The 20213-nt window shown below is 38.4% G+C and overlaps 1 protein-coding gene across 18 annotated transcripts in view; it reads right to left on the reverse strand.

The window, feature by feature from the left end:
* Nucleotides 1-8936: 8936 nt before the first annotated feature.
* The window catches only part of PARD3 (par-3 family cell polarity regulator), a 650052-nt gene continuing 638775 nt past the window's right edge, over nucleotides 8937-20213 (reverse strand). For 10 of the 18 annotated variants that reach the window (XM_087893013.1, XM_034402627.3, XM_034402629.3 and 7 more), the window contains 3 exons: nucleotides 18210-18260; nucleotides 17421-17548; nucleotides 8937-10922 (listed from right to left, as the gene is read on the reverse strand). In XM_087893013.1, the coding sequence (XP_087749139.1) occupies nucleotides 10496-10922; nucleotides 17421-17548; nucleotides 18210-18260 (606 nt within the window). In that variant the 3' untranslated portion in view covers nucleotides 8937-10495. The remainder of the gene's footprint in view (nucleotides 10923-17420; nucleotides 17549-18209; nucleotides 18261-20213) is intronic. The other 8 variants (XM_087893015.1, XM_087893011.1, XM_034402633.3 and 5 more) reach the window with 1 other exon arrangement.

A 20213-nucleotide genomic window follows, 5' to 3' on the forward strand; every position in this document is an offset into this window, starting at 1 on the left:
CTTCCTATTGGTGGTCTAATGTTAATTTTGGTATTAATCTCTGCATAGACATGCTTACACTTGTGCTTTAGATTTATGTTTTTAAAGTGAAGAACTGTGCATTTATCTTTAGTAAATTTCATATATTATTTCTCATTTGCCTTTCTTCAGCCTAGTTTGAATTTTGCTTGACTTTTGGATATTAGCTATCAAGTTCTATGGCACCCACAAATAAGGATAAACATTTTCTCCACTTTAAAGTCATTAATGAAAATATAAAAGAGTGAACACTTTTTGATAATTATTTGAATTTGATGAGAAACCACTGATGATACCAATAGCAGTTATGAAGGAAGGAGCAGGCAGAATGTTCATAGGCCATAAAAATACTCACCAGGTATAAAAGGTTAAAAGATAAGGAAAATATTTAGTAATCCATTTGAGAAGATTCAAGAATAATTGAAACTCATTATTCAGAGACCCTTGTTCTTCACTTGGGAATGGTTACTTTTATGGTCAGTGGTTGAGTGGCCTTGATACAGGGGATATAGGTATTGAACCCTTGTCATGGTCTGACCACTCACTCCTTTGACTTGACTTTCTGACCGCCGCACCCCATCGCAGGGAGGCGAAGCCGACCAGGTGGTTCCGCCCCAGGCGCCTGATGGATCCTGATAGGTTCCAGATGGACCTTGGACCATTTCCTGAGACTCTAGCTCATGACTCGGCTGAAGACCTGGTGGCTGCCTGGGATAGCGCGGCCGCCGGGGCTTTGGACCGGGTCGTGCCTTTGCGGCCTCTGATCCGGCACCGAACTCACTTAGCTCCTTGGTTCTCTGAGGAGCTGAGGGAGATGAAGCGCTGGAAAAGATGCCTAGAGAGCAGTTGGAGGGCCAGCCGACTTGACATTGGTAAGGTCTCATATTAAGACCTACCTAGTCGCGATAAAAGTGGTGAAATCTAGTTATTTTGCCGCTCTTATCGCGTCATCAGATAACCGCCCAGCCACCCTGTTCAGGGTGACCCGCTCCCTTCTCCATCTGGGAGCGCGAGATGACCCCTTGCAGGGCCGAGCTGAGGATTTTGTACAGTATCTGTATGATAAAATAACTCAGATTCGGGAAGACTTGGCCGCTGACTGGGTTAGTTCAGACGAGATGACTGAGGCAGGCCTTGAGAGTGTTATCTGGGAGGAGTTCGATCCTGTGGCTCCCGAGGACGTGGACAGGATCTTGGGATGGCTGAACGCGACCACATGTTTATTGGACCCGTGTCCCTCCTGGTTGGTGCTGGCTTCCCGGGAGGTTACACGAGGCTGGCTCCAGGGGATTATCAACGCTTCTTTGAGTGAGGGTGTCCTGCCAGCCACCTTGAAAGAGGCAGTTGTGAGGCCCCTCCTCAAGAAGCCATCCCTGGATCCAACTGTTTTGGCTAACTATCGTCCAGTCTCCAACCTTTGTTTCATTGTGAAGGTTGTTGAGAGTGTGGTGGCGTGACAGCTTCCCCAGTACCTGGATGAAGCTGTCTATTTGGATCCGCTCCAGTCCGGCTTCAGACCTGGGTACAGCACCAAAACGGCATTGGTCACGTTGGTGGATGATGTCTGGAGGGCTCGGGATAGGGGTTACTCCTCTATCCTGGTTCTGTTAGATCTCTCAGCGGCTTTTGATACCATCAACCATGGTATCATGTTGCACCGGCTGGAGGGACTGGGAGTGGGGGGCACCGTTTTGCGGTGGTTCTCCTCCTATCTCTCCAACCAGTCGCAATCTGTGTTGACAGGGGGCAGTGGTCGACGCCAAGGTGCCTTGTTTGTGGGGTGCCACAAGGGTCGGTCCTCTCGCCCCTCCTGTTCAACATTTATGTGAAGCCGCTGGGTGAGATCATCCGTGGTTTTGGTGTGGAGTTCCATCAGTACGCTGATGATACTCAGCTGTACATCTCCACCCCAGACCATCCCAACGATGCCTTGATGTCCCAGTGCCTGGAGGCCGTGCGGGTCTGGATGGGGAGAAACAGGCTTCGACTCAACCCTTCCAAGACCGGGTGGCTGTGGCTGCCAGCGTCCCAGTATAGCCAGCTGGCGCCATCGCTGGTTATTGGGGGTGAATCATTGGCCCCCACGAAAAGGGCCCGCAACTTGGGTGTCCTCCTGGCCACATGGCTGTCTATAGAAGAGCATATGACGGCCGTGGTCAGGGGGGCTTTTTATCAGGTTCACCTGATAAGCCAGCTGCGCCCCTTTCTGGATCGGGACTCAAGGAGTTAATGCAGAAAATGATGGACTTATTATATCCCTAGATTTAAAACTGCATTTTTGTTGTTGCAGTCTAAATCATAATCAGTTTGTTATTAATTAACTTCCCCTCTCACGTATAATAGTTTATATGAATAGATGAGAATATATATATAGCTCAAGGTTGAACTATAGAGTAATTGGTGCTCTCTGAACTTGGTTGTTCTCTTACAGATTTTTCATTGCCAAACTAGGTAATAATATCAGTGCTAGTAGGTAGTGGGGTTTGCTATAATTTATATTCTTGGCTTTTCCTGTTAGTGTTGGTGGGAATAGTCTTGAAGGTTCCTTGATTGAGCTGCTATTAGCCTGTTGGTAGTTTCTTGATTGGGGTATCGTTTGTTTCCTATTGGTGGTCTAATGTTAATTAGACTCCCTACGCACGGTCACTCAAGCACTCGCCACTTCTTGTCTGGACTATTGTAACGCTCTCTACGTGGGACTCCCCTTGGGGTACACCCAGAGGCTCCAACTGGTGCAGAATGCGGCTGCGTGGGGGATTATGGGAGCGACGGGGTGCTCCCATGTGACTCCTCTCCTGCACGAGCTGCATTGGCTTCCGGTGGACTTCCGGGTGCGCTTCAAGGTGTTGGTGATCACCTTTAAAGTGCTCCATGGCTTAGGGCTGGGGTACTTACGGGACCGCCTTCTGCCACCAATTGCCTCCCACCGGCCAGTTCGCTCCCACAGAGAGGGCCTCCTCAGGATGCCGTCGGCCAGACTATGTCAGCTGGCGACCCCCAGGGGGAGAGCCTTCTCTGTGGTGGCACCTACCCTCTGGAACAATCTACCCCCAGAGATACGAGTGATCTCTGACCTCCGGACTTTTCGTCGGGCCCTAAAAACCTATTTTTTTCAGTTAGCCGGGCTGTCCTGATTTTACGGTTGGTTTTAACATTTGATATGGATTTTAATTGAAAAGTTTTAAATTATGGGCCAAATTTATTTAATTATTTTAAATCTATTTTTAACTTTTGTGTATAAATGTTTTTTATCTTGGCTGTTCACCGCCCTGAGTCCAAAAGGAGAAGGGAGGTATAGAAATCTGAAAAATAAATAAATAAATAAAATGAACAGAATCATCTAAAATTCTCTGCTTTGAACATGCACTTATTATATATAGATTTTTTTATATTTTATTCCAAGCATTCTTTCAACTTCTGATGATGAAATAAATTGTCAGAACAGAGCAAATATAATTAGGAGAGTTTTGAAAACAAGTTAGCCTGCAGTACTGCACCCGTAACCACTGTGCCACTGTGGCTCTTTTTTTTTTTTTTTTAAAGAAAAAGTTGCAGTATAATTCAGGAAGTTTGAAGCTAACTCTGCAATTTGGACTGCAGAAAATTTCATCACAGATTTCTTTTCAGAGAAATAATGGGATCCATCAAGCTGGAATCGATTACTGCACAAATAGGCATATGATTCTCAAAATGATCGCAAAATTATTTTGGTTCACAAATTGTGTGCCAAAACCCAATATTTCAAAAAAGTTGCATACAAAATTCATACCATTGGTTTCTGCCATAGCAAATATTTTGAACACAAAAGTAAATGAGGATTTTGTTTTATTAAAAAAATGTGGGATGAATAGAATTTTGATGAAATAAGTAATTTATAGCATATTTATGATATTAACTTATCTGTACACTTATATTTAAGTTAGAAAAAATTGTAGTTAATTTCAGGGCCAGGAGGGATGTTTGACAATTCATAGTGATATCTTCAGTCCTGAAATCTTCTTAACTCCATGTTAGCTTATTATGCTAAATAACAAACAAACAAATCTCATTAATAATTCATTTCCTGCAAATATATGTCTATCCTGGCCTCAAATGGACAAAACTTTTTAAAATTTTCACATAAATCTTATGTGGAATTGTTTCTTCTATATTGTTTAATCTACATCTGACAAAGTTGCAATTCAACTCATCTGTGAATATAGATCATAGGAACTTACCATATGGTTCATTAAATATCTACTTTTCTTAACAATGGGTAGTCCCATTGAGAGTTAAAAGCTGAATCCCTGCCATGGCCCCGTCAGAGCCTGGTTCTGAGTAAGAGTAGTTGGGACTGGGACCATTTGACAGGGAAGGCATGCCAGGGGCTGAGGAAGATGCTGTCCCAGGCCCCTCAGGCATTGGGGGAGGTGGTTGACCAGATGGAGAGTTGCCTGCCTTCACAGAAACCGGAGGATTGGCTGCTGACAGGGACATAGGCAAGCCCAGAGAAGGGCTGCGAGTCTACTCAGAAGGAGGCTGCCCTACCTCTCCTCTCAAAGAACACCTGGAGGGGAGTATAGAATATAGAATAATAGAGTTGGAAAGGACCTTTGAGGTCTTCAAATCCAACCCCCTGCTTATGCAGGAAATCCTATATCATTTCAGACTTCCAATTTCTTCTTAAAAACTTCCAATGTAGCAGCATTCACAACTTCTGGAACAAGTAGTTCCACTGGTTAATTGTTCTGTCAGGAAATTTCTTCTTAGTTCTAGGTTGATTCTTTCCTTGATTAGTTTCCACCCATTGCTTCTTGCCCTCAGGTGCTTTGGAGAATAGCTTGACTCCCTCTTCTTTGTGGCAGCCCCTGAGATATCGGAACACTGCTATCATGTCTCCCCTAGTCCTTCTTTTCATCAAACTAGACATGCCCAATTCCAGCAACTGTTCTTTATATGTTTTAGCCTCTAATCCCCTAATTATCTTTGTTGCTCTTCTCTGCACTCTTTCTAGAGTCTCAACATCTTTAACTTAATGTTTACTTTAACTTAACTTTAATGTAACTTAAGGAGAAGCTGTGGAGAGTTAAGTCTTTGCCAGGAACAATTGCTGGCTTTGGTTTACACTCTCCTGGCTTTAACTTGTGCCAGTTGCTGTTTGCCTTGCCTCGCTTGGAAGATTGCTCTTCGCATTTTGTTTTGGACTTAGCCCTTCTCTTGTGGACTGTGTTTGGCCTTTGCTTCACTCTGCCTTTGGGCCTGTTTCTTGTTCTGAGAACTGCCCTTGTCTGTCCCTTGTGGATTGGATTTGGAACTGTAGACCTTGCGCCTTGTGAGCATGCTCTTACTCTGTGGGGCTTTCTTTGTTCTACCAGGGCTGTGTTTGGGAAACTGTGGGTGGCTGCCTTCAGAGTAGTGTGAAGGTGGAGCCTTACTGGTCGTTGGAGGGCTGTTGGCTGGAGGAATAAAGAACTGTCTAGAAGCCTGCCTCACCTTGACTACCTGGGTCGTAACAATCCCAATAGCTGCCATGTTGTGCAGACTTACCTTTGAAGGTCTGAATTTCAAGTTTAATCATCATACCAAACTGTTTTGAGAGTTGGCATTTTTATTGAGTTCCCCCAATTAGGAAACTGCTCAAATACTATCTTTTAGGCAAGAGAGCTTTAAACTGTTTTTTTTTTTTAAAAAAAAAATTTCCCCCACAAGAAAAAGTGTGGGAAGGTATGTAATCCAGGTCAGATTTTATTCCCATTTATTATGCAATATGTACAGTATATATTGTATACTACCTATATCAATTTAGGCAATCATGCCCCAATCCATGGGACATGGACTGCGGCATGGTACTGGTTCATGGCTTATTAGGAACCAAGCCACACAGCTGGAGGTCAGTGGTGGGAGAGCGAGCAAAACTGAAGCCTTCCCAGTCCACTGAAAAACTGTCTTCCATGAAAGTCCCTGGTACAAAAAGGTTCGGACTTCTGCTTTATGAGACATAGGAATTACTGATATTCATCTTATTTTATCTATTTGCTCCTGATATTTATAATCCACATTGGGCTGGTTGCTGGCATTAGAATATACTAGTGATTACGTTGGGAAGCAGGCCCTCTAGACACTGAATATTCTTTGATTTCTCTGGAAGATGTTCAATGGTCTGAATGTCTTGAGTTACTTCCCAACACAGAAAAGGTACAGACTATGCTTGAAGGATTTATTACTTATATTAGTTGGTGAAGATGGCTTGGATAATAAGGGTTGTCAAAAACTATCAATATGTAGGAAGAAGGGTGGTTTTGGAAGATCCAAGAACAATGCTCCAGAAAAAGAAGCTGAGCAGATTCTCATTTAGTGTGTGTGAGAGAGAGAGAGATAGAAAGAGAGAGAGAGAGCGGGGGAGAGAGAGAAAGAGGGAGGGAGGGAGGGAGGGAGGGAGGGAGGGAGAGAGAGAGAGAGAGAGAGAGAGAGAGAGAGAGAGAGAGAGAGAGAGAGAGAGAGAGAGAGATGACTGCCTAACTTGGACTGTATTCTAGATGGTTGACAGCAACCAACCACAGCTGGATGAAGTTGAGAAACCTGTCAAGTCTATAGTCAAATTTCCTTTCTATCATGACCCTAGATCTTTGTTCTCTGTTCCAATTACCATTAGCTTTTGTATGCAAACCTGTTAATCAGAACAAAAGGCAATTTTATATGAAAAGTGGCTCACTCTCATTACTATATGCTCCCTGGAGATTGAATCTCATTAGTATGAGAAATGTGGAGAAGGATTGGAGAAGGAAGTTGGGGTGGGTGGAGTGGGAGGGAATGCTGCTTTCTCCTTTAGCAAAATAGTTATGTATTGACTCAAAGGAACAGCTTTTGCAATATCATGATTTGCTTGCAACCATTGGATAACTTACAATCTGTCTGGGATGTATTAATTACTATATCCAGATTGTTGGAAATATAGTTAGTATGATTTAGGATTACAGCAATTTTGAAAAGAAGCCATGTTTTTTGTGGAGAAAACCATATCCACCAACCCATACCACCCTTTTGCAGATGCACCAGTCCCTGCAATGGATGCCTCTACATAACGGGTTGGTTGTGAACTGAACAATGCGTGATTGTTTTCCATTCATTGCTTCTTAATAGAATAGAATAGAATAGAATAGAATAGAATAGAATAGAATAGAATAGAATAGAATAGAATAGAATAGAATAGAATAAGATAATATAATTGGAAGGCACCTTGGAAGTCTTCTAGTCCAACCCTCTGCTTAGGCAGGAAACCCTACAACACTTCAGACAAATGGCTATCCAACATCTTCTTAAAAACTTCCAGTGTTGGAGCATTCACAGCTTCCGGAGGTAAGCTGTTCCACTGATTAATTGTTCTAACTGTCAGGAAATTTCTTCTTATTCCTAAATTGCTTCTCTCCTTGATTAGTTTCCACCCATTGTTTCTTGTCCTACCCTCAGGTGCTTTGGAGAATAACTTGACTCCCTCTTCTTTGTGGCAACCCCTGAGATATTGGAACACTGTTATTATGTCTCCCCTAGTCCTTCTTTTCATTAAACTAGACATACCCAATTCCTGCAACCATTCTTCATGTGTTTTAGCCTCCAGTCCCCTCATCATCTTTGTTGCTCTTCTCTGCACCCTTTCTAGAGTCTCAACATCTTTTTTACATCATGGCAACCAAAACTGAATGCAGTATTCCAAGTGTCTCCTTGCCAAGGCATTATAAAGTGGTATTAACACTTCACGTGATCTTGATTCTACAGTATCCCTCTGTTTGTGTAGCCCAGAACTGTGTTGGCTTTTTTTGGCAGCTGCTGCACACTGCTGGCTCATATTTAAATGGCTGTCCACTAGGACTCCAAGATCCCTCTCACAGTTACTACTATAGAGCAAGGTACCTCATATACTGTACCAGTGCATTTTGTTTTTCTTGCCTAAATGTAGAACCTTACTTTTTTCACCATTGAATTTCATTTTGTCAGATAGCGCCCAATATTCAAGTCCGTCAAGATCCTTCTGTATCTTAAACCTTTCTTCTGGAGTGTTGGCTATTCCTGCCAGCTGGGTGTCATCTGCAAATTTGATGAGTTCCCTATCTATCCCCTCATCCAAGTCATTGATGAAGATGTTGAAGAATATTGGGCCTAAAACAGAGCCTTGGGGTATTCCACTACATACTTCCTTCCATGTAGATGCAGGTCCATTGAGGACTACATGTTGAGTGCGGTTGGAAAGTTGCTGAATACAGGTAATCCTCAATTTACAACCACAATTGAGCCTAAAATTTCTGTTTTGTAAATAAGACAGTTGTTAAATGAGTTTTTCCCCATTTATGACCTTTCTCGCAACAGTTGTTAAGTAAATCACTGCGGTTGTTAAATTAGTAATGTGGCTGTTAAGTCAATATAACCTCTCCACAGATTCTGGGACACTTCAACCTTCATAAAAATGAATCAGTTGCTAAGTTTCTGAATTTTGATCATGTGACCATGAGGAGGCTGCAACAGTCATAAGTGTGGAAAAATAAGTCACTTTTTTGAGAACCATTTCCATTTCGGTCACTAAGTGACCTGTTATAAATTGAGGACCAACTGTAGTTGAACCTGCCTCAAATGGGACAACCAATGCAGCATAACAAGGCTATCTGTATTTCAGATTTGATCAACATCTGTATTCATATTCTGTCCCCCCTCCTTTTTTTTTTTGCCTTTCTTCTTGGAAGGGATTCAGTACAGATAACAAGGCATTCTTCTTTTGCCCATTCTTGTAAGTTATTTCTATAATTGGTTAAAGAACGGGAAATTTAAGTCTGTGGAAACATGATAAAAGAACATCTGTAAAGTATTTTTTTTTTAAAAAAAAATCAAGTAATGATGGCTGGAATTTCTGAAACTTCAAAAGAAATGTTGAAATGAAGACACAAACAGTGTTTTTATTCTAAATTTCTATATTTACACCATTTCCTCCAGTGCTATGTGAAAAAGAGCCATTTTTGTCAGATGTCACTGTGCTTACATTAGTAACAAATCTTTAACACTTGAGTATATTAACAAACAAAATTAGCAAACAGGTATAGAAGACACTGCTGGAATATACTGAACATTCACATATATGCTTGAAACAGCAGAAGTAAAGTATTTTTTGTAGCAAAAGTAATATGGGCCAGGTTTCTTCCTTTTTTAAAAAAGGCAAATTAACAATCATACAGTAACACACAGTTTATGTTTTTTGTTCATTTAAGTATGATATGCCTAGTTTTTAATCTTAAACCTTTTTCACTTCAGGCACTTATAAAACAATACATGAATGTTCAGACCTTCAAACACAAAACTAGATGTTGCAAAAGAAAATTCTGTATACTCAAAATGCACTGAAAATATATCCTCACAGCTCTTTTTTCCCAACTGTTTTTAACACCAATGTATTATCGTGATAATGTATATCAATTTTCTCACATTTGTATTATTTTATATTTTACTGGTTAACTCCAAATATTGTTCAAAGAGGCAAAATATAGCAACATGGAAGCATAGCACAAATTGTCCACAGGTTTTTACAAACTGTCAAAAAGACAGGTTTACAAAAGCTAGTTTTAATTCAAAAAATAGATTTTCATTTTATTTTGTCCTGCATTTCTTCCTTCTAACAAAATAAGGGTACATAATAATGAGAAATTAAATTATTAGGAAGTATGGAATATCTGAGCAATCAGTTTATCTATAATTTGAGTGGGGGGCTGAAATTGTACATAATGGGAACAGTTAATAACAAAAACTTGCTAAAACAGTCTGGAGAAATTCACCATTCCACAGACAAACAACACGCTCCCCTTCCTCACCATTAGCTGATGAAAATTATAAATACAATGTCTCATAATAATATAAGGTATATAATGTTAAGGTATGAGACAAATGCAACAAGGTCTCTGAGATAAATGAATGAGGAATGAGCATAAAGTTTGTGCACAATTCGAGAATGACCAATGAAGTCATAGAAACAGTCTTTTAGTGAACAGACATTTAAATAATGATCAGAAAGGAAACAACAAGGACTAGAGTAGAATAGATTTCTGGCTCACTGCTTATAACTGATAGGTACTTGCTTTTCTCAAGCTAAGAGAAATAAACGAAGAAAATATGGCAATGGGATTTTAAATTAGAAAACAGTCAATGCTATACGCTAGAACAGTATCTCTTTGAACAACACTAATGGTGTAACTTGGTGGGCAGTTATTGATAATAAAGATTGGCTAGAATACTTGATAGCCAAGACGAATTGCTTGCCTCAAATATGATTGTCAAATAATGGATAATCTTTTTGTGGATATAACACTTGAAACATAACGCAAAAAAAAAAAATGTATATATAAGGCCTTCCAATTCATTGTCCATCTTGCTAAAGGCACTGAAAAACAAAATAAGAGTCCCCTCCATTTGAAACATGGAGTTCCATAATGTAAGTCTCTCCATATGGGAAAAAAAAATTCCTTTACTGCATGGGTCGCTGACCTTTTTCTTCAACTAAAGAATAAAAAGGTTTTCCCTTCTCTGGTGTTTGCAATCGGTTCAGCCTGGCAACCTGAGATGGTGAAGGTGGTACATCATGTCTGAAAGGACCTTTGGGAATGGCATAATTAGGGTCCTGAGCTTTCTTATGGGACTCATAGTTGTTGGGCCCTTCAGAAGAGGTCTTTTTTTTCAGCTGCTGCTCTCTCCGCCGGTGTTCCTGACGGAGGAGCTCCTGTGTTTCAAGCAAGACTCGAGCATTGAAGCCGTGGCCCCCCAGGTAGCCGTTCCTAGAGCCTTGGTAACTGGAGTACCGAGGGTTGTCTTTGGCACTTTGAAAACCTTCACCAGGAAGATAGTTCTGTTCCCAAGAATCTTGAGATACAGAGCTGGCATTTTTCCGACTTTGTCTAAAAATAGAAATATATATATATATATATATATGTATATGTAAACTTATGTAAAAAGGGTTACTTGCATTTCAAATGTATATTTTATTCTTATAAAGCCCTGTTTTGAATGAGGCCTTTATTCTATATGATCTCAAACAATACCAATAGTAACATAAATGAACCACAAATAAGTGTTTAGCTCCAAGAGCAAAGATGGAGACAACATGGGAGAGCTACCATCATGTTTGACTGGTGGCACTTAGGAAGTTATCTACTGGCCAATGTGGAAATATTATAGTCTCAAATGTTTCCCATGGTTTAGTTCCGCAGGACTTCTAGTGATCTCAACTAGAGGTTCTTTCTTTATTTTTTACAATCCAAACTACAAAGTGAGCCTCACTCTGGAATGACTTCCATTGTTTAAGCATTGTTGCCAAGAAGGCCATCCCAAAATGAGTTCAATATACTGGAACAAGAAGATTATACCAAATCAATATGACATAAATTGATGGATCAGTAGGGGAACAGTTTGTTTTTGTTGTTTATAAAAATAATGCTAAGCATTTAACCATTTATACCCTATATATTTCTTGACAATGATTACATTCTAATACCAATATTGTTATGATTCAATATATGAGATCAGCTTTTGGGCTGGAAATTTATCTTTTGTAGAGAATATGATGGTGGTTTAGTTAGAGGCATTAGGCACATCCTAACATATTTAATGGCAACTACTTTAGACATAACTGGCCAAAAGCAGAATATGCTTTTGTTCCAAATATTTTTTACTTTCCTTTATTAAACCCATATACCATTTCATGTTATCTGGATACCTGTATAAACAACACTTGCCCTTTCCTTTCCTTTCTAGTTATCACAATATCCAACTCTAGAAGAATCTAAAGCGTGGTTGAACATAGAAAACATAAAAATATTTGCCCCATAGATTTAATAATCCTAATCCTTAGTGAATGCCTAGTCAATTAGATTTTTAAAACAGGACTAAATAAATTCATGTCAGAGAGAATTATCAATGTCTTGAAGATTGTATTAGAGCTAGATTCAGCATGCCTTCAAATAACAGTTGCAGGGGAAGAGCACGAGAGGAGATGGTCTCCACTTGTTTCTCCAGAATTGGGCAAGCAGGTGTAAGAAGCAAAATTCTGGGTTAAAATGAACTTTGTCATGATGCAGCAGCTTTCTTTGTACATTTTTATGTTCATACAAGTAGCCAGATTTTTACAGTTAAGTTATTTTCTAGTCAGCGTCTGCATGTTATTATAATAGGCTAAATCTGGAAAATCTAAACTGGAATATGACAATGATTAATAGCAAATAGCATTGGACAAAATGAGCATATCTTAAGAGGAAAACTGATCTGACAATTCTATCATGTTAAGATTCTGCTGAGATGATGATTTTTATTCTCTCTTCTGCCACCTAATGTGTCTCTGCCTAGTCTGGCTTGTTTAAACACAACCAGCTGTTCTTCAGTATAAAAGTTTTTTGAGTATTATGGTATTGACATCTAGTATGGTTAGAATAATTAGAACCTTCAAACACCTTAAAAGGGGCCACAAACTGGGACATTAATATTCATAGAATCAATGACCTGGATAGCCAAAGGCCTGTGTTTTTTCTTGGCCTGCAAATTCAACCTCTCTCAATAAAAATGGTTTACAATATATTCACTCTCTGAACCATTAACCATACGATTGATCGCAACCGGAAACCCTATTTATCTGTATCATATCACCTTTACTGTGGTGATGTCTTACTATAATAGGAAGAATCTGTGTTTTGCAAGAAGGAGGCCATTTACGGCATCCAAGAAAGTGACAGGGGAGAAATTCATTTAATTTGCATTTTAATGAGCGCTTAACCCAATTTGTCTGCCCTGGACCCATTAAGTGATGCAACTCAAAAATGCATTCAAAATTATGTACATGAAAGAAAAGTACATGCAACGATAGCTAGACTAAAGAAATGAACATCCAAAAACATACGACATTCAGTTGAACTTGGTTGTAAAAAGGTGGAGTTAATGAAAAGAAGCTGCAAGGTCTATGTATTAGTAGCAGGTATTTTTTTTAAAAAAGGCTTGCACATTTAACGTGAACTGTTTAAGCACTTGCAAATGGAACCAGCCATGGAGAGAACATGTTTAAATAAATTGCAGCCAAATAGTAGGGATGTTATAGAGCACAAAATAATCCCAGAAGGAAGACTATCCTTGCTGCAAGATTAATAAAAGAAGTCAAGATGACAATCATAAGTGATAGTGATCACACATAAAAACAGGCAGAGCTCCTAGCACTCTTTTGTGGTGGCCATTTTGACTTTTTTGGATCATACTCAGCGGTTACCCGCATCCAGATACAAAAGTAAGTATTCCAACCCACATTCTATTATCATTTATCTGAATGTTGTCTGAAACAACAGTCTAATGGTTTATCTACATCAAGGGTCTCCAACCTTGGCAACTTTAAGACTGATCCCAGAGCTCCTCAGCCAGTCTGAACTCTGAGAATTGAAGTTCACAAGTCTTAAAATTGCCAAGGTTGGAGACCCCTGATCTACATGTTCCATGAACAGGACAGTTAGGTTTATCCTCTTTTGAGCCTTTTTAAGTGGTCACCCATGAACCCAGAGGCCTTTCTCTTTGGGTTCCTGAATCCACTGAATTTAGGTGCTCAAGAGAGCTGCACTTCCCCATGTGGTTTCTACCTGAGATAATGCAACCTTTCCCCCCTTAAAAAGAGAGGGAGAAATAAAAGATGGGCAATAAAGAGATGTTGTTGCCAAATGCTCTGATATTAAATAAGTCTGAATCCTTTGATAATGCTAAGAAGTATTACAAGTAATCTATAAGTTTTTCTTCTTCTGGGGCAAAATATTTTGCAAGTGATCTGTTACAATTGCAGTAGCCTTGTTTTTCTATCCATATAAGCTGGTGTAATAATTTCTGTGCACCTGCGTGTAACAATGAGATTGTGAAGTGTTTGTCTTTTATATCTAATGTGAATTTCATTCTTACATTTCAGGTCCCTTTGTTTAAATTTAGATAAGCCTCATAGAATAACAATGCTTCCGAATCTCTTCGTGAAATGACTTACAGTAAATTGAATGAGCCCTCTGAGTATATAATACTGCCAGAGATTCTAAGATATATATATATTTTTAAAAAGTTTCTGAATAACATGTTGCAGCTTGCTGCTGAATGTGACTTTAAGGAGTTTTGGACTTAAAATGAAAAAATTAATTGGATATCCTTCTTATACAAGGAGTTCAAAATTGGCTAGTCTATTTATAACAATTTGATCAGTGGATAGAAAGATAAGTTATGAATTATGAATACCAATTATATTTATAAATGCCTGGATATAGTGCAGTAGTTATGAATTTGTTTGTGTATAAATAGTTTGTAATACAGATCTTGAATTAACATTTTGCTCTGAACTGAGTGTATCTTCTGAATCTTTATAAAGGTTATTTGGTAACACTTTGAAATTAGTAGATGAAACAAAGCACTATGTGTTTTACAGATTAAAACACAAACACATCACACATGTTTATTTTCAAGTACTCTGAAAATGTGGTTTGCTTTTCAGCCATATTAGAATTTGCTTCAGAATTGATAGTTGACAGAACTGAACTAACTACTTAAAATGGGCTTTGACCAGCACAGGGTAGAATGAAAGAAACACTTCCTGAAATCTGGACTCTATGATCCTGTCCATGCAAGATGGGGTATTACTCATCTTTTAATCAATGGCATTACGTTGCTGGCTCACGTTGAACCTGTGATTGACAAGGACAGCCAGATCCCTTTTAAATCTATCAGGTCTTGCCCATCCTACGTTTGGCCTCACATTTTGACCTACCCAAGTGCAAAACTGTATACTCCTCCTTGTTAAATTCTATCCTACTCTTTCCAGCCTTCTGCTCAAGCTTATCTCAGTTAGGGTCGGTTTGGACAAAAATACTGAATGGTTAAAAAAACAACAAAACCTTGTGACACTCCAATTCCCTCCAAATGGAAGTGGAGTCATTCATGAGCATTCTGCAGTCATTTGGTCCCATACAAGATTAATAAGGGATCCTGTGGTCTTGCAAATCTTGTAAACTGCAGTTCCCATACCCCCCAATCTGTACAAAGTCAAGTAACAAAGTGAGTTGCGGTCAAGTAACATCTGCAGGGCTACTGTTGCTACATCTAATGAAGGAAGGGAAAGGGAGTAGAGGTAGGCTTTTCTCAATCATTTTTTCCATTTTATGGAGCGCAAAAAGAAATAACAAAGAGATTCTACCTTGTGGATACATTTCTTTTGATTCTTATAAAAGCAATCTTTCATTATACCATGTTTAAATAAAAACCTTTCCCATACATAAATCCATTTTTCTAAGGAACTACGATTCATTTGTAAATTCTGTTCTCTATTCTACTTACAAACTGTCAGGGATCTCCAGAAGAGATGGCCCAAAAAGTCAAAATGGAAACCAAGATGGTGCAATCAATTGTTTTTTAATAGCATCGTAGTGGTTGTTATCTTTACTTTTTTTTTTTTTACTATAGTCTATTTTTTCCCTGAACTGCTTGTTTTTGAAGGCTGACTCTTACATGATTTGCAGTAACTCATCTAATTGGCCAGTTCAAATCATTCACCAAATGTGTTGAAGGCCTTATATATGCGTCCAAGATATACAGTAGTTACAAGCAAAATCTTTTTCCTTTTGAAATTCATCTCTGTTATGAACTGAGGACTATATGTTTTGTTTGAGGTTTTTTTGTTTTGTTTTGTTTTGTTTTTGGTGCCTTTGAGTCAATTTGGATTCCTGGCAACTGCCTGGAAAAGTCCCTGCAGTTTTCTTGGCAAGGCTTTTGGTTTATTCACTTTTTCCTAAGGCTGAGAAAGAAACAAGGGCCCAAAGTCATTCCAGTTGGCAGAAATCACAACCTCCTGATTTCTAGCCTGGTGCCTTAACCACTTTACCATACTGACTTTTTGAACCACATGCTGTACTCTGCACATAAGTCTTCAATTCCAAAGTTTATTTATAGACAGTATTTAAATATTCCAACCTACAACACATTTTTGCATACAATCTATTTGTTCAGTTCATTCTTTTATGACACACATCTGTGCCATCATCCAAAATGTTATCAGCAATACCAGAAAGTGGTTATTACTTCTACAAGTATTCTCAAATTAATATTTATTTTAATTAGTTGAATTATACAAGGCCTTATACATTTGGAATTTCAGACTCTTCCATGAGCTATATTTTCTATGACCTGTAGCTTTTTCTTCAGCCAGGTGCCTTCAGATATGTTATACTACAACTTTATTTTATCTCACAGACCAAGTCATGCTGATTTCACACAATAGAAACTGTAGTTCAATTTAGCAGGAGAATACCAGGCTGGATAGAATGAAGCTGCAAGAAAATCAGCTTCATCTCCTGGTATATTCTAAGCAAATTTTTAAAGATTGGTTCAGAAATACTGCACACAATTGCATATTGTATATCTGAGTAGCCTGACTCCCTTATTATAAAACCAACCTTAATTTGTTTCAGGGATACAATAAAACAGGGAGGTTTTATAAAATGCAGTGAACATCATGGCTGTTTCTAGAATGTTCTTGTCTTGAGCTATATGTATGTTCATTAGAGTATCTGTAGAAGGGTCCTCACAAAGTAAGAAAGGTTGGCTGAAATGGTATCAAGACGTCAATTGATTTTTTTGAATAAGCAAATTGCCTCCCCCAGTCTCAGAATTCCAAATACAGTTGCAAGAATGAAAATTTGGCCCATTCCTTGTCTAACTGCTCCTCAGTCTTGCTCCATCTTACACTCTAAGCAGGGGTGTCAAACTCACCACGTCATGTTGCCATATGATGTTTTGCGGCGTTTTTCCCCATTCGGACAGTTGGGGTGGGCGTGGCCTGCATGTGACGCATCAGCCTGCGGGCCACCAGTTTGACACCCCTGCTCTATCCCATAACTTCATTTTATCCCATATCAAATTTAGTCCCACCAGAGATTCTTCTGAACAAAGAAGGCATATCACCATTAAGGTTTACATGTAGTCCTCGACTTATGACCACAAAATTTATGTTGCTGAGTGAGACATTTGTTAAGTGAGTTTTGCCCCATTTTATGAACTTTCTTGCCACAGTTGTTAAGTGAATCATTGCAGTTGTTAAATTAATAATATTGTTAAGTGAATCTGGCTTCCCCACTGACTTTGTTCATCACAAAGGGTCCCAAAAGCTGATCACATACCCCGGGACACTGCAACCGTCATAAACATGAATCAGTTGCCAAACATCTGAATTTTAATCACCTGACCACGGGGATGCTGCAAAATGGTAATAAGTCACTTTTTAAAGTACCATTGTAATTTTGAATTGTTACTAAATTTGAACTGTCATTAGTCGAGGACTGCCTGTATTTCCTTCTGAAGAAACTGTTATTAGTTGGCTAAAGAGTTTTTGATACATGTCATACCTGGGTAATGAACTGTATTGCCTCTGAGCCTGCTGGAAACTCTCTCTCTCTTCTTGCCGTTGTTTCTGCATTTGAACTTCTACTGATACAGAATGTCTGCCACTCTGTGAATAGGTCTTTGAATTTGGCTGGGAAATAAAAAACAAATATTGTTAATAGTACGAAAATAAGGAAGGGTGTGGTGGCCTAGCAGTTAAGACCCTGGGCTTGAGGACTGGTAGATTGACAGATCAAGACCCAAGTACCGCATGACGGGGTGAGTTCCTGTTAGTTCCCCCAGCTCCTGCCAACTTAGCAATAGAAAAACATGCAAATTCAAATAGATAAATAGGTACCACTTTGATGGGAAAGTAACAATGTTCCGTGCCCTTCGGCATATAGTTATGCTGGCCACATGACCACGGAAGTGTCTTCAGATAACTCTAGCTCCCTCGGCTAAGAAATGGAGATGGGCACCGCCCCCTAGAGTCAAACATGACTGGACAGGTGAAACCTTTACCTTTTACCTTTACTATAACAACACTCTCTTTGCATAAGTACATTTCTGTAATCATCTATAAAAGATTCGAATTTACACTGATGACATTGTCTCTTTTTTCAGGGATACATTGAAATGCAGACTTCTGTAAATGAAATATTAAATGCTAAAATAACTACTGTCATCTGCATTTTTTCTGGTCTTCTTTGAAGTTTCTCTAGAGCAATAGAGAAGCTTCAGTCACCTGGGAAAACACATTTAGTTTTACCCTACTGAACCTCTTGGGCATGCAAACTTTCCTAATGACGTACATCCCTGGTCTTCTGCATCACTCCTCTTGCTATTGGATTCTGTGTATGCCTCTGGTTGGAGAAAAGGGGAAAAGCAAAAGAAAATGTAAAAGATGAGGAAGAGGAAACAAATGCATTTCCTTGCAAAAGAAAAAAAAATTAGGGTAGTTTATTTGTAGTTCTAAGATCACCCAGAGGGCCATGTTGGGAAAAGGTGATATAACTCAAAGTTGCTGATATTGAATTCCACCCCGTGACCCATTCAACCACTTAAAATATGTCATTTTTTTTCTTAACTGTATTTTGGTTTCTTTGTTAATTATGACACTTAAAGGAAAATAAGAAAAATTAAAAATTGAGAGCATACTGTTTCAAAGTCAGAGACTAATCTGAACCATAAACCTTCAGTTCAAATTTATGAAGTAGACTCACTTATCATACATTAACATAACCTTAGCTGTCTATTTAAAAAAAAAAAAAATTGTGACCAAAAAGGTTCAACACTGAAAATATGTTTAAAAGATATTTCCCCTCTTATTATTATAATATGGATGATTGAATAATTTTTCTGGATTCAGCAATGTTTTCAGATGAATATAAGAGCTTCAGCTCTGTTAGTAAGATATATTTTATGTACTGTATATTATATGTAAGAATGGAATCCCATTGACTCAGTTTCACTCAAAATAACTAGTTGGCACCTTTGACGGGATAATTTTGTGATCTGACAATGCACCCTATCAGATTTGGGGTCGGTTCAGTATTGAGTCAAGACAATTGCACATATATTCTACAAGGGAAGAAATATTGAATATAGCATACAAACAACTACCAATAGTTACTTTAATGCCTTAGAAGAAGCTTCATGATTCAGGGAGATTCAAACTCATATGCTTCCATTTTTAATTTTGATACTCTCCTACTGATTAGCATGATTACCATTCCTCCTGAAGTCTATTAGACAGCTTCTCTCTAACAAAAAAAGTTTTTAATTTTCCAATTTTTAAAAAAGTTCTGAATCATATCCATTCAGAATGTAGCACAATTTTTCCAAACCGATTCCTGTTTCTTCTAATCTCATTTGCTGCTACGTAACATGCACCTATCACCAATGTACAAAATTGTACTTTCCTCTATACTGTACTCACGACAATCTAGGCCATACCAATTCATACTTTCTGATATACATTTTCATTCAAAATAAATCGCATAAGTTTACTTCCATGTAGTCATCAACTCTACTTCAGAAGATTAGTCTATCTTCATTAGACTATCTTCTATTACCTTTCTCTGAGTTTTGTAGACACACAACATATCTATTTTCCAATGTTGCTGGTTATTTGTTAATTCATATTCTTTACAACTTTTGCATTACAAATCAAAATTTTTATATATTTGTATCACCAAATGGCTTTTAGATATTGATCTCCACTGCCCATCACACTTCTGACCAATTTTTTAATTATATAAAACACATGTCAGAATAAATCACTAGCCTTAGCTAGTCACAAAAATAAGAAAAATTACACAATCTAAATATTTTTGCTATATCAACTGTAGATTACAAAAAAAGTTCTGCATTGCAATGTTGCTTGCATAAATCTTTAAGTTCTTGGCTGGAACTTGAATTCCAAAGAACATTAGTCAAAGATGTGATTCTTTTTGTTTGTTTGCATTGTGTTTTTTCTTGATGAAGAAATAAGAATAAGAGTTAAGAATAAGAACACGAACAACAATTGATAAGCAATCTTGACAGGGCTTTCATGGCACAAAGTAGCAAGTAAGAAGATAAATTCTAGGCAAGAAAAATAACATGAATATCACAATCTTATCTGCATTTAATTCCCAAAGGGTTTGAAAATTGGCTTCACTGCTAACATGGCACTCTATATTCATGCCCAAACTCTTGATTTTCTAAATGCATTTTCAGTACATTCATATTCACTATTCATATTCATTTTATATCGTATCTATATACAATGTTTAATCCTGGCAACAATATTTACCACAAATATCAAAACTAGT

The sequence above is a fragment of the Pantherophis guttatus genome, chromosome 4 (genome assembly GCF_059756535.1).
Source record: "Pantherophis guttatus breed Tessera chromosome 4, ASM5975653v1, whole genome shotgun sequence".
Classification (NCBI taxonomy): Eukaryota; Metazoa; Chordata; class Lepidosauria; order Squamata; family Colubridae; genus Pantherophis; species Pantherophis guttatus.